General features: G+C 50.1%; 1 protein-coding gene across 1 annotated transcript in view; it reads right to left on the bottom strand.

Moving 5' to 3' along the window:
• MDGA1 (MAM domain containing glycosylphosphatidylinositol anchor 1) overlaps positions 1 to 13,598 on the bottom strand; it is a 53,183-nt gene that overhangs the window by 17,240 nt on the left and 22,345 nt on the right. The window contains exons 2-6 of the mRNA XM_061195094.1: positions 7,259 to 7,398; positions 3,192 to 3,366; positions 1,904 to 2,100; positions 996 to 1,128; positions 485 to 754 (exon numbers count right to left, since the gene is read on the bottom strand). Coding sequence (XP_061051077.1) covers positions 485 to 754; positions 996 to 1,128; positions 1,904 to 2,100; positions 3,192 to 3,366; positions 7,259 to 7,398 — 915 coding nt within the window. The remainder of the gene's footprint in view (positions 1 to 484; positions 755 to 995; positions 1,129 to 1,903; positions 2,101 to 3,191; positions 3,367 to 7,258; positions 7,399 to 13,598) is intronic.

Below are 13,598 nucleotides of genomic sequence, written 5' to 3'. Positions count from 1 at the left end.
AATTATCTTTATACTCACTGAAATGCTTTGCTAATAAAGATTTACATATGAGGTATGTGGAAATGTGTGTTATTTTCACTTTAATTCTATTAATCATGTAGAAACCATTGTACAGGGAGAAAGTCAGGAACTTTCTCTTAGAGTCTGGAATGTCCACATTTAGCTTTTTGCAGCCTCAGTTTCCCAATCTAAAAAAATCTAGGTAATCAACACCAGCCCTTCCTACTTCTTGGGTTGTTGAGGTTATATTTGAAAATGTATTGATAGATTGTAAACTGTAAATAAAACTTTATACAAATTTTAGTCCTGCCATCTGCTGGCAGACACCTGAATTGCAGGGAAATCAAGGTGCCTGGAACCTGCCTTCTCAGCCTACCTCCCCTACCAAGGAGAAGCAGACAGGCCCCTTTCCCATTTCAGTTCCTGAGGTACAGGGACCCTGTCTGCTTCCCAAGTTTCCTTCCACCCCTCCGGAGCCACGTACATCGCACCAGGAGGTTGACAGTCTTCTTGGCAGGGTTGCCCACATTGTTGGTGGCTGTGCAGTTGTAGTAGCCAGAGTCTCGGGCCTGCACTGAAGGGATGCTGAGGGTGCCACCCTGGGCCAGGGCACCCAGGGGCAGCGGGCCTGGTCCATGGGACCACTGCAGCTGGGGCAGGGGATCACCGCCTGTCAGCAGACACTGTACCGTCACATTCTCCCCAGGGTTCACCACCAGAGTTTCGTTCACAGACAGCTTCAGGGCTGGTGGTGCTAGGAGGACAAGAATGGGGTCTTAGGGGACCGCGAGGCAGGGCCGGATGTGGGGGAGGAGAATCAGGGAGGGAATGGGGGCCGGGGAAGGCCTGCAGGGGGAGAAGGGAAGGAGCAGGCAGGAGGGAGGAGGGGAAACACTCGTGGTGATGTGCTTGGAGTCTTGCATGGGGTGGGCACCACCTCCTGGTTGAGGACTCAGCCCAGGTGGGCAAGGGGATGGGTGGGGAAGTGCCTGTACCCGTGGTGTTGGTGAGCCGGAAGGTGACGGCCTTGTCCGGGATGCCACACACGTTGCGTACAGACACCTGGCAGGTGTAGCTGGCATAGTCCTGGGGCCGCAGGTTCTTCAGCTTCAGGACCTTGGTCTCCCCCTGGGCAGTGACCACTGGGGTGAGGGGCCTGCTTGGGTCTCCAGGGGTCTCACACACATTCACCAAGCACCAGAGGCTAAAGCAAATTCCTATTCAGGACTGAGCCTGGGGTGGATGGCACACTCCCCATACCCTGGGTTTCCATGGGTCTGAGGGTGTCCTGGTACACACTGGTCAGGACCAGGCCTCAGTTTCCCCATTCTAGGAAATGGAAGGGTAAGGAGGGAATCCTGCTCTGTCTTACAACCCATACAAATATAGGGCTGGCCCTACAGACCATGGCTACATGTGGAGTTCTGACAGCCACCTAGGAAAGCTGCCTCTGAAAACTCTCTCTTGCAGGATGGCTTCATCACCATCTCCTAGGACTGCAGGAGAGCCATGGGAAGTGACTCATCTTTCTACCCCAACTCCTGCTGTTCCTGCCCATGCGTTCCAAAGACCCTGCCAGCCAGCAACAGGCAGGGATGACTTGTCTGCCCCAGGAGGTGCCTTTCCTAACTGGCAAAGTTCTTAGAGGACATGTTGCCTTGAGGACTCTCCTGTCCTCACCACTGCTCCCTGACCTTTCTGTCTCGATTTTGTCTGCCCCAGGTGGTCTGAAGCCCAATCAGAATGCTTGCTTCTGATGTCAGAAGAAACTTGTTGGAGTCAGGGCAGTCCCTGGAACTCCAGATGGTGAGGCTTCAGCCCCCCTGGCCCCCTCCCTTGTGGGGTGCAGGAGGAAGAATGTGGGGTGAGCCATGAGACCAAGCCAGCTGCCGCCCATCCTGACCTGGGTGTAGAGGGGCTCATAGATGTCGACCCCATTGTCCTGGCTGTGAGACAAGGTGTCCGAGCCCCGCTTCCAGATGAAGCGGGCAGGTGGGTTGGAGTTGACCGTACAGCGCAGGAACACCGTCTTCTCCTGGTAGAAGTTGCCTCGAACATCACTCACTGTCTGGTGTACTGTCAGCACTGGCTCGTCCAGGTCTGCAAGGGCACAGCCCCAGTGGAGTCAGATGCGTGACCCCCTAGGTGGAGGGCTTGGGCCCCTGGCAGCTCTCAGGGAAAGTTAAGCTACCCTCATGGGATGCTTCCAGAGAGCCAGATGCTCTCCCAGCCCTGCAAGCTTGAGCAACCTGTCAGAGGCAGGGGACTGGATGTGTTGGCTTCTCAGCAGTCCCTCCCCAGGGACCTGCATTGGCGGGGGAGGGGGGGATGTGTGTGTCTATCTTCACCCTCCTATCATGGGCTGGAGGAAGCAGCTGCACACTAGAAATCAGGCCATGCCTGCCAGACCCTTCCAGCTGCAATAACTTGAGAAAAGACCCTCAGCCCCAGGGTTTGTCAGGCCCCTGGGTGACTGAAGGGGGACAGAAGAGAGGGCCTGGGGTTCCACCACTCTATCAGGTCCCACTTGGGGCAGGGGGGTGTATTTAATGGGTAGGTTCATTGTAGATATTAAGATGGTGGCAGACAGACCTTTGGGCCTGGCCCCACAGCTTCTGGGTACCTAGGTCAGCCTGGATGGCACAGAGGCAGATGGCAAGAAGGGAGATAGCCTCTGGGTGGTCAAGGGAATATCCATGGAGGGCAGGCAGGGACTGAGGGCTTCCCATTCAACCTGCAGCAAGGACTGAGGGGTGCCTGGTCCTGCAGGTGTTGGGGTAGGGAAGTTTCAGAGCTGCCCTGGGACAAAAGCAGAGACATGAGGTACTGTGGGAAGGACATTGGACCATAATGAGAAGAGACCTATGCAGTGAGCAAGTCACAAGCCTTTGGTCTCAGCTTCTTCATCTGTGGAATGGGTATAATCCAACCTGTCCTGCCCTCCTTGACCACTTTGCAGGGATGCTGCAAGGTTCATATGGGATTAACGATAGAAATGGGTGAATGGTATAAGGTAGTGCACATCAAAGGAACATCAGGGATGCCCTTCTCTATCCCGGAAAAGAGAAAGTCTCTACAGTTGTTCTCCACGGAGGTGCCACTTCTCCACCCTTCTCCCCACCCCTCCTTCCCAGCCTGAGTCCCCAGAAGCAGGCCCCTGGCCCGGGTACTAAGAGGCGGACCCGACTCACACTGCACGTCCACCCGGATGGACTTGATGGCAGGCACGCCCACGCCGTTCTCGGCCTTGCAGTAGTAGCGGCCGCCCTGCGTGCGCGCGATGCGCTCGATGCGCAGTGTCTCATTGAACACCGACGTCTCCTGGAACTTGTCCGACGCGCTGCCCGCGGTCTTGGTCCAACGCACCTGGGCCAGCCAGGCAGGGCAGAGTCAGACCGTACAGAGGGGGAGGGGGGAGGGGGGCTCCCCGCCCACCCCCATACTTTTCCACGAGTGCACATAAGGCATACACAGCCCTGCGAAACTAACCCAAACAGCCTCGTGGGAATGCACGCTGGAGGTAGGACCTCTCAGTGAAGAGCCTGGGGAATCTGGGGTCAGGTGGAGGAGACTTTTAAAAAGGCAGTATGTGCAGTTGTTAACATCATGGATTTGCGGGCAAGTTACCCAACCACTCCTGCCTTCCTTTCCGCATGTGTAAAATGGAAACATTACTCCCTTCCTAGGCTTACTGAGAAGACTAAATGAGTATATAATTCATTCCTGGAAAAGTAAGAATTTGATTAAATTTTTGTTATTCCACTTATTGGCTTAGTGGCCTTGGGTAGGTTACTCATCTCCTAGCTTCAGATTTCTCATCTGTGAAAGAGGTCTATGTGATAGCCAGCCTCCACCATGGCCCCCCATGGTCCCCACCTCCTGGTATTCACACCTTTCTGTACTTTCCTCCCATTTTGTACCAGAGATGGTCTGAGTGACCAATAGTATTTGGCAGGAGTGATGGTGTGTCACTGCTGTTCTCATCTCCTCACCACCCTCAACTCTACCCTCATGAACCCAGGGGTTACAAAACTTGGGGAAGGCTACATGCAGTTTCAGGACATTCAGATGTAGATCAGAGGGTGCTTTGGAAAAAGAACAAGACCATGAAAATGTTTTTGCTTTTCGTACTTGACATTTTGCAGTTTTACCATGATTTATCTAGATGGGGTTTGTTTACAAATGCTTAGGACTTGGTTTATCCATCTGAGAGTTCATACCATTCTTCAATTCTACAAAATTCTCAGGCTTTATCTCTTTAAATATTGCCTCTTCTAAGTTTTCTCTAGTCCTTCTAGAATGCCTAAATTTGTTACAGCTTCTCATTCTATCCTCCATGTCTCCCAACTTCCTTTTCACATTTTCCATCCCTTTGTCCTCTCCAGACTGCACTGTAGCTGATTTCCTTGGACCTATTATCCAATTCACCAGTTTCTTCTTTAGCTACTTCTATGGTATTGAGGCCAAATTTTTCTAAAGACTATATTATTTTTTATTTCTAGGATTTCTATTTGCTTTTTTCCATATCTTAACTGATCAGGTTTTATAATCTCCTGACTTATAGATTCTATTCCTTCCATTATCTCTTTAAACATTTTAAACACATTTATTTTAAAGATCCTTTCATATTGCTCTATTATCTCTGTTTTCTCAGATGTGAATTGTTCAATTATTTGGGTCTATGGACTGGCTCTCCTGGCACTGTATTTTTAGATATGCTTTAAAATTTCACCCCATGGGCTTGTATTCAGTAGGAATTATCTTCCTCAGAACTCCCACTTGGGCCCTGACAGGCCTGTCTGTGGTGTAGCTTTATGGTTGCCTATGCCCAAGATATATGCATTCACAGGTTTCAACCAGTTTGGGTTTTTTTCAGCCGTGCCCCGCAGCATGTGGGATCTTAGTTCCCTGACCAGGGGTCGAACCCATACCCGCTGCATTGGAAGCACAGAGTCTTAACCACTGGACCGTCAGGGAAGTCCCAGTTTTTATATTAGTTTCTCAGCTTAAGGTCTCCTCACCACTTGGATAGTGCAAGACACAGACTGGATTAGGGTTATTCCCTCATAGGTGACTCTGTTTGCACCCACACCCTGAAGCAGAAAGTCTGCTCCCTGCTGTGACTCTGGGCTATGGGGCAGAGATCTTCTGGTCCCCATTCATAGGTGGTGTCACTCTTATCAAGCTTCCAGCTTTAGGTAAGAAGTCCAGTTCTAGCTCCAGTCATAGATGGGCCTGTGGCCTCAGCTCATACCCCCCATGTGTGTATTAATACTATTACCCCTGAGGTGAGTATGCAGTTAAGTCCCTCCAAGTACCAGTTTCTTCAGCTTTTGCTCACTACCATCGCTATAGATTTCTTCTTCATTTTAACCATAGAGAGTCCCTCTCTCTTGCTATTAGTTTGGAGTAGGGAATTCCATGCCCACTCATTCCTCCATCTGACAACAAAGTAGGCTATGAGATGATACTTGCTCCACCCCTAGACTGGATGCTCCATGACAACAGGAACTGCAGCTGTATCCTCAGGACCCATCACAGTACTTGGCACATAGCAGGTGCTCAATAAATATTTATTGTAATGAAATGAGCAAAAAGGCACTAGAAGGCATTTCAGGACAGGTAAAGAGCAGTGGCTAAAGCAAGAATGAACAGGGTGTATTTGGACAGGTTCACTGAAGACGGGGTGTGAGGAGGATGGCCGTGGGAGATCAGACAGGACAGGCAGGTGGGGGCTGGATTGTGGGGGGGTCTTTAGTTCCACCCCTATGAGCCTGAACTGGGTCTGGTAGGTAATGTGGAGCCATCGAAGGTTTCTGAGCAGGGGAGTGATATAATGTAGCAGGTCTAAGGATGATGATTCTGGGAGCAGGGTGCAGGAATGGATTGGAGGGGGAGAGGTAGGAGAATGGGAGGCCAGTTAGAGTCTACTGCAGTGGTCCAAGGGACAGGACTAAAGGTCTGACCTCAAGGGGTCATGAGGAATAGAAGGAGACCCATGCAAGAGACGTAAAAAGAAAGGCCTCATAGCCTGGCTAGGTGTGGGGAATGATATGCAGCTGAGTCAAATATGAGCCCAAGGGTTTGAGCCTAGGTAGGAGGAAGAATAATGAAACTACAAATGGAAGTAGAAAATGGGTGCATGGACTCACAGCCACAGCCACAAACGACTCCTACATGTGATGCACAAGGGAACACACACAGATGGCCAGTGCAGCCTGAGGGAAAGGTGGCCCAGCTGCCTCTCTGGCTTTAGGGAGGATCATCCCTAAAGTCACACCTATGCAAACACCAACCTGAAGACTGGCAGCATTGTTTTCACTTCCAAGAAAAAACCCGTTAAGAAGGAGGAAGCGGTGATGATAGTTTCAGTTTGAAAAAGTCTTTAGGAGTTTTCTTGTCCATCTGCTCGTCTCAAGACCAAACCTACTAAAGCTGTCCCTGTTCCCAAAATTGTCCCCCAAAAAAAGGATTTTGCAATCACTGTGCTTCCTAGGATCCAATCAAAACCTTTTCTGCTGCTTTTAAAGGTCACTGCAGCTCGCCAGCAAATTTTACCCTTCCCTCCAGCCCACCCTCCTGCCTCCTCCTGTCAGCTCTCAGTGATAACCAGCCAATACTTCCTGCCTGAACCAAACACTTAGTCTGGGACAAAATTCACCCAGATTTTCCAGATACTCATCTTCTGTTACTTTCTAATAGCTTTGAGTCTCTTAATGTCAAAAGTGTGGGGCTTGCCTACTGGAAGCCTCCTGAAGTAGGAGGAAGTATACCAAGCTACAGAGAACGCTGGTTCTGGATTCGAATTCTGCTCCCACCCTCACAAGAGCTGGGGACCTTGGGAGTTTACCCAACCTCTCTGAACCTCGATTTCCTCAGCTTAAAATGGAGGCCCTGATGCCTTCCTCACAGCACGGTTGCGAGGCTCCAAAGAGAAAACACTGGAGAAAGTAACGAGCATAGTGCTTGGCACATGGTCTGCCTTCAAACAGTGGAATGGAGTGGAACTGAACAACTGACATTCAGTTTTTTGCCCTCAGTCGTCAATATTTCCAGGTGAGTAAGCCCACAGCCTCTAGCCCTTCCCCACAGAGTCTATTTTCCAGCTATTTCCCCAGCCCCAGGCTCCTGTCTCCTGTTGACTTGCTGCTGTCTGTCTCTAGTCACAGCTCCCACTGCCTCTTCTGATTCCAGAGTGGGGTGGGGAATGAGGAGGCGAGGTCAGGAGGGGCCTGCTCAAGCCAGGGCAGGGGCTTACCTGGGGCCGAGGGTGCCCGGTGACCAGGCACTGCAGCACCAAGGTGTCCCCCTCCCGGATGGTGTAGACGCGCTCACTGATGTTGTCCTCTTTCACCACACACGCCTGGCCCGCGTGCACGATCTGAGCCTGGGCTGGAGCTGGTGGGAGACGGGGAGGTTTAGACAGGAGGCACCGAGGCCAGAGGGGGTCTAAGGCTCCCTCCTGAGTGTGTCAGGGGGAGGGGTCAGCCCAGACTTCTCCATGACATCCCTCAGAGGCCTGATCCCATCGAGCTCAGGAAAGAATCCTCCTAGGGCCCCGGGCCAGACCAGAAGGGCCAGGGACTCAGGACAGGGGCAATTCCTCCCTATTCCACGGCCCTTGCAAGAGATCTGTACTCTTCAATGAGCTGAGGATTGTGAGGGGGCTTTGTAATCTGTACAGAGTGGTTATCACCCAGTGAGCAACATGTCTTAGCAGCCCCCTGTCGTGCAGGCTGCTGGTGCTCTGCCCAGCCCCCTGTATCTGGCAGGTGCCTCCATTCCCACCTGCTGTGTTAGCTGCTAGGCACGCAGAGCTCACTTGCCCCAGGGAATTGCCCTCAACCAGTGCGAGTTGCCTGGACCAGACATGCCTAGGAGGTCATCCCTTCCCCAATACATACACACCCCAATGACTGGTGGACATGATGCAAAAGCCCAGCCACCTTGCCTCAAGCTGGGGTGACCGCGGTTCTGTTCATGCTCCAGAGCCCCCCTACCCCCACCCCAGGGAACAGGCTGAGACTAAGTCAACTAAACCTAACTAAGATATCCCCCAGCCCCACGGACTGCACATTCCCCTCACCCAAACGCCTGTTACTTTTCCCTCATTTCTCTCTGAACCTACGCCAGCCTCCTCTCCTAGGGAGAGAAGTTCTCACCGGGGGCCTGGAAGCTCTCACAAGACTTTGGATCCTCCCTAACCTCTCTCATAGTGGCCAGGGCTGGGATCTGGCCAGGGCTGGGGGACCAGAGCTAGGATATGGCTGGGGGACCCAAAGGGAAAATGATTGAACCAGAAAAGTTCATAGCCCTCCTTCAGTGTCTTAGCCCATTGTTCTGAAGGCAAACCAGCCCCCAGCCCACCAGTACTTGGGCTCTGGGAAGGAGGGCGAGGCCCCCAATTTCAAACCTGTCTGCTCACATATGAGGGTGGAGGGAGAGGAGGCAGGAGAGCTAATCCAGGGCACGAAGGACACAAGGGGGTGAAAACTGAGTCCTTGCCCTAAAGAGGTGCAAGGAGGTGAGATAAAACCTGTTCATAAAATGTGTAATTTCCTCCGGGAAGCATTCCATGATTGACCTACATCCTCCCTCCTTCTGTATCCATCACTTTTCCAGTGCAACAACAAAGCATCAATCTGCGTGTCTACCAAATTCAGCATTCTTATCTTTCTGCCTACCAGACCATGAGCTTCACACCTTGGTATCCCCAGCGCAAAGCCTTGAATATAGCAGGTACTCAGTGAACATTGAATGAATGAATTTATAGGAATATGCCATGGTGAAGTTGCTAAGCATTGTAAGAAAGGTAAAGAGGAGGTGAGAGGAGAGAGACAACACTGTCTGCTGGAGAAAGAATCACAGAAGGCTCTATGGAAGAGGCAGCTTTTGAACCAGCCCTCAGAAAACAGGGGGGCTTCCTGCAGGTTGGCAGGGCAGTCTTATACACCATATTACCCGGGGTAAAACACTAGTGATCTTTGGACCTTCATTTTCTCACCTCTAAGATGGAGAGAATGCTACCAACCCTGAGAACTCACAAGGGTGGATGTGATCATCACACAGGATAAATGAGAAGTGCTTAGTAGAACTCTGATGTGTTCTACTGTTGCCACAAATAGCACCTTAACAGAGTCTCTCCAACCAACACTGACGGGACAGTCATGAACTCATTACAGAGGTGGGTCCACAGAGGCAGCCTGGCCACACATCAAGAAGTTTGTGGGGCAGCCGTCTGGGGGTGATGTAGGCTGTGTTTAACCATGAGAGTCTCTGCAAACAGTAGCAGGTTCTGCAAACAGTGGCAGCTGCTACCAACCCAGAGTCTGAGTGTCCAGTCTGGCTGCCATGGAGTAATGAACCTAGGCTAGCTGTCAGGAGACGAGCTGTGTGACCTTGGGCAAGTCAAACCTCATGGGCCTCACTTTCCTCACCTATAGGAGGGGAGTGTATTAGATGACTTCTGAGGTCTTTTTTTCAACTCATACTTTCTATGAATTTTATAAACAGCACGTGGTCCCTGTATAAGATGCACCCTGGAATCTAGGGAATGGGTCTGAAACTATCACCCCCTGCAATGAAAATGCTTTGGAAAAGATAGCCATCTGTGGCCAAGGTCCTCAGGAAACAACCCACCAGTGTGTGATGTGTGTGCCAGTTGCTGATAAGCCCAGAAGGCTGCATGGATGTCTGCAAGAGGCCTGGGGTGCCTCTCAACAAGGAAGACATTGATTTAACAGGCTCCAATGGAAGATAAGCTGTAATCTTGGACACTGTGGCTTGCCCGTAGGCAGGCAGTGTTGTAATGATAGACACTTTGGTGACTGATGAGGAATACTGAAAAAGAGCTGGAGAGCTGGACTTTCTCAGGGCCTGGCCAGCCCAAGCCAGAAAAGATGGGGCCTGGCCAGCAGACACAAGGCCTCTGGCCACCTGACAGGTGCTCTTCCTCATTGCACATTGGGCTATGAGTTGGCATCATGGGTGATGACATCATTAAGATTATCTAATGCCCCTTAATGACATTAACTCCTAAGACTATCCAACTCTAAAATCGTAGAACCACTTTGGAAGAAATTTTGGCAGCACCTACTCAGGCTAAACAAGTGTACACCCCATGATGCAGGAATTCCACTCCTGGGTATGTACCCAATAGAAATTAGTGCTATGACAACCAAACAATAGGTCCAAGAATATTCATAGCAGCTTTATTCATTATAGCTAAAAACAAGAAATGACCCACATGTCCATCAAGAGCGGCAAGAATGAATAAATTCTGGCATATTCATACAATGGAATATTACACAGAAGTGAAAAAAAGAACTACAGATAGACACAACAACCCTGTTGAATCTCACAGCACAATTTGAGTGAAAGAGCTCAGACATAAAAGAGGAAATAGTGTATGATTTCATATATTTGAAATTCGAGACTGGAAAAACCAACCTTATAGTAACAGAGATCTAAACAGTGGTTGCCCTTGGGTGGAGGTGGGCGATTATTTACTGGGAAGGGCACAAGAGAAGTTTCTGGGGAGGAGAAGGGATCCCATCTAGTGAGATGGAAATGTTCATAGTCTTAATCTGAGCGGCTGTTACACAGGTGGATGTACATGTAAAAATGCATCAAGGTATTTGCTTAAGATTTTACTATATCACTTTACACTTCAATTAGATTAAAAAAAGAGCATCCACCCCCCCTTTGATGACATTGTCCGTTGATGTTATCCAGCTTCCTCAGTTGACACTAACCATTACAATTACCCACTCCCTTTACTCTGAGTCCTACTTGATGAGCCACTTCCCATGGCTGACTTCTTCCCGGTTCAGATTTTCCTACTGGAGCAAGTGCTGCCTAATTGCAAAGCACTCAGGCCCCCTTGGCATAGACATTCCAATTTGCCCATCACCCCCACTGAGTTTCGTTAACATGAGTCAGCCTCCCCCACTCTGCTTTCTGACCCTAAACCAACAGAGATCCCACCAAGTTACAGACCCCCAAAGGGGTTCTGTCCCACTGAGCCTCAGCCTCTCGCTCTACACACCCCAGGAAGTCACTACCAGCAGCAACATTTTCTGATTCTAAAGGCAACCAGGCCAGGGCCTGAGTCAAGAGGCACCATGACATAATCCCTTCATTCAGTCTATCAAACAACAAAAGCAGGCCGCTGCACTGGATGCTAGAGAGACTGTCATGAAAAGCAAACAAAGATCAGCTCTGAAAGAGCATTGTTGGGGAGATGGATGGCAAACAAGGAAACAGAAATGAATGGATGGTTTCAGAGTGTGTTAAGTGCTAAGATGACCCTGAAGCAGGGCAACGTGACAAAAGGAACGGTGGGCAGAGGAGGGATCTGCTGGAGAGAGGTGGAAAGAGCAGACAATCTGGGACTAATTTCTGGCTCTGCTACCCACTAGCTGGGTGACATTGGGCAAGTTACTTAACCTCTCTGAGCCTCAGCCTCTTCATTTGTAAAATGGGAACAATCATGCCTTCTCCCAGGGCTGGTGTGAGGGTTGAATACAATATATGTAAAACATCTGGTCAAACAGTATGTGTTCTGTCAATAAATGACAGCTCCTGAGATGATTAAATAGGAGCAAGAGATGGGGACAGGAGACCACCCTCTGTGGCCCCCTCTATATCTCAGGGGTGGAGCCACTCAAAGCAGACACTAAACCATTAGGGATGTTTCATGAACATGTTCAGAGTTCATGTTGAGGACTGTGCAGGGAGTCAGAAAACCAGAGGGGAGGGATGGAGCCCTTTCTGAGCATCCCTCTTACACACTTAACTTTCAGAAAGTTACCTTGTGACTTTTAGCAAGTTATTTAAAGCCTTGGTTTTCTCATTTATAAAATGGGGTTGTGGAGAGGAATAAATAAGTAAACTCAGGTAAAGTGTTTAAAACTGTCTGGTACACAGTAAGCCATCAAGCATGTCAGCTAGCATTATTATTCCGTAAGTGATCCTGCACTCCTTTTAAAACCCCACCTCCCCAGGGGACTGCAAGGCCTTCGCATGAAAGGACGATGTCTAATCTTTCACAGATGATGAGGCCTGATACATTCCTGCGGTCCATTGTATATTTGCAAGCTCCTTGCCTCAGTTCTGAGAGCCAGAAAGGGCACATCCTATTTAGCCTCCTTTGGCAGAGAAGGAGACTGAGGCCTGGAGAAGGGAACACCCTGTCCACTCACAGACACAGGACAGTAGCAGAGCTGGGGCTCGAACCCAGGCCTTCTGCCCACTAGCTTGGAACTCAGTTCACTGCCCTGCACGGACTCCTCTACCCCCGCCTTGTGTCACTAGGGGAGCCCTTGCAATGCATATTCCCAGGCCCATGCAGAACCACTAGCCCTGACTCTTCAGGGGCGGGCCTCAGAGGTTGTATTTGTAACACGCTCCCTTTGAATTTCAGAGGCACTGCTGGATTTGTTTAGCTCTGCTTGACACCACATTTGTGGATAGAAAATAGGAAGGATTGTGGAAAATTTCCCTGCTTTTGGCCTATGAGACCTTTTGCTATTTCACTCTCCCAAGCTTTAGCAACAAACCCCATGGAAAAGGAAAACACTGCCTGCCAAACCTGTGTGCCATAAAATGCTCACAGATAGCCCATCGCCAAATAAGGATGCTGCGTCTTCTCCCTCTCAGAGTCTCAGCACACAAGAGTATACTATTAAAGGCCCTGAAAAGTCCTGCAGTAAACACATCCATGTAACTTGGTGTAATCCAGTGCTTTCCACTTGACCAGAAAGCTCTTTCTTAACAGAGTATAATGGCTGTGGAGTCAAGTAACATTCCCCTCCCCAGCCCCTTGGCTGAGAGTAACCAAGGGGCATGAGACATGTCACCAATGAGGCAGCATCCTAAGGAGGGCAACTGAGCAGAAATGGCAAGTCCCTGGCTCTGGTCTATCAGCTCACTCCTTTCTACCTCCAAAAGTGTACACCCCAAACCGTAGGTAGGGGTGGGTACTGCCAGCACCCAGGAGGCAGTGAGGAAGCCACAAACTCTCAAGGACGCATGTTAAGGCAAATTCCAGCTTGCTCCATGGCCTTCTGAAGAGAATTCTCCCTGGAAACTAGAAGGGGAATTTCATCAAGGATCCCCATCCCCCATCAGAGAATTTTCTCCCCAGCTGCGAGCCAAGGGGGTGGGGGACGCTGGCGAAGTACACGAGGATGCAACAGTAGGATGTAGAGCCAAACAAGGCTGACAGACAGCAAAGGGAATGAAAACCCTTGATTAAAAGCCCCATCACATCAGCTTTCCTTCAGCTTTCTTCCCCACCCTACATTTTAAAAGGTTTATCATGACCAAGTGGGATCTGGTGTCCTGCTTCCCCCTCCTGACTCTTTCAGGGGAAGTGTGTTTGCAGGCTGCGGAAACTTCCAAACAGAGCAGAGTGGTGGGAAGGCAAGGAGAGAAAAGAAGAAGGGGGTGCTTCCGACTCCCCCACCTGAAGTTGGTTCTATCTCCCAGTTACTGGATGGCAGGGCAAGTACCATCACCCTAACCACCTCCTGGAAGCATCACTGAGTGTTCTGGGCCAGGTGATATGGAAACAGAATCTGTGTTCTGGTCCTAGC

The sequence above is a fragment of the Eubalaena glacialis genome, chromosome 7, assembly GCF_028564815.1.
Source record: "Eubalaena glacialis isolate mEubGla1 chromosome 7, mEubGla1.1.hap2.+ XY, whole genome shotgun sequence".
In the NCBI taxonomy this organism is placed as follows: domain Eukaryota; kingdom Metazoa; phylum Chordata; class Mammalia; order Artiodactyla; family Balaenidae; genus Eubalaena; species Eubalaena glacialis.
Note: the sequence above shows the minus strand (reverse complement) of the source record. Positions and strands in the feature narration are given on the sequence as shown.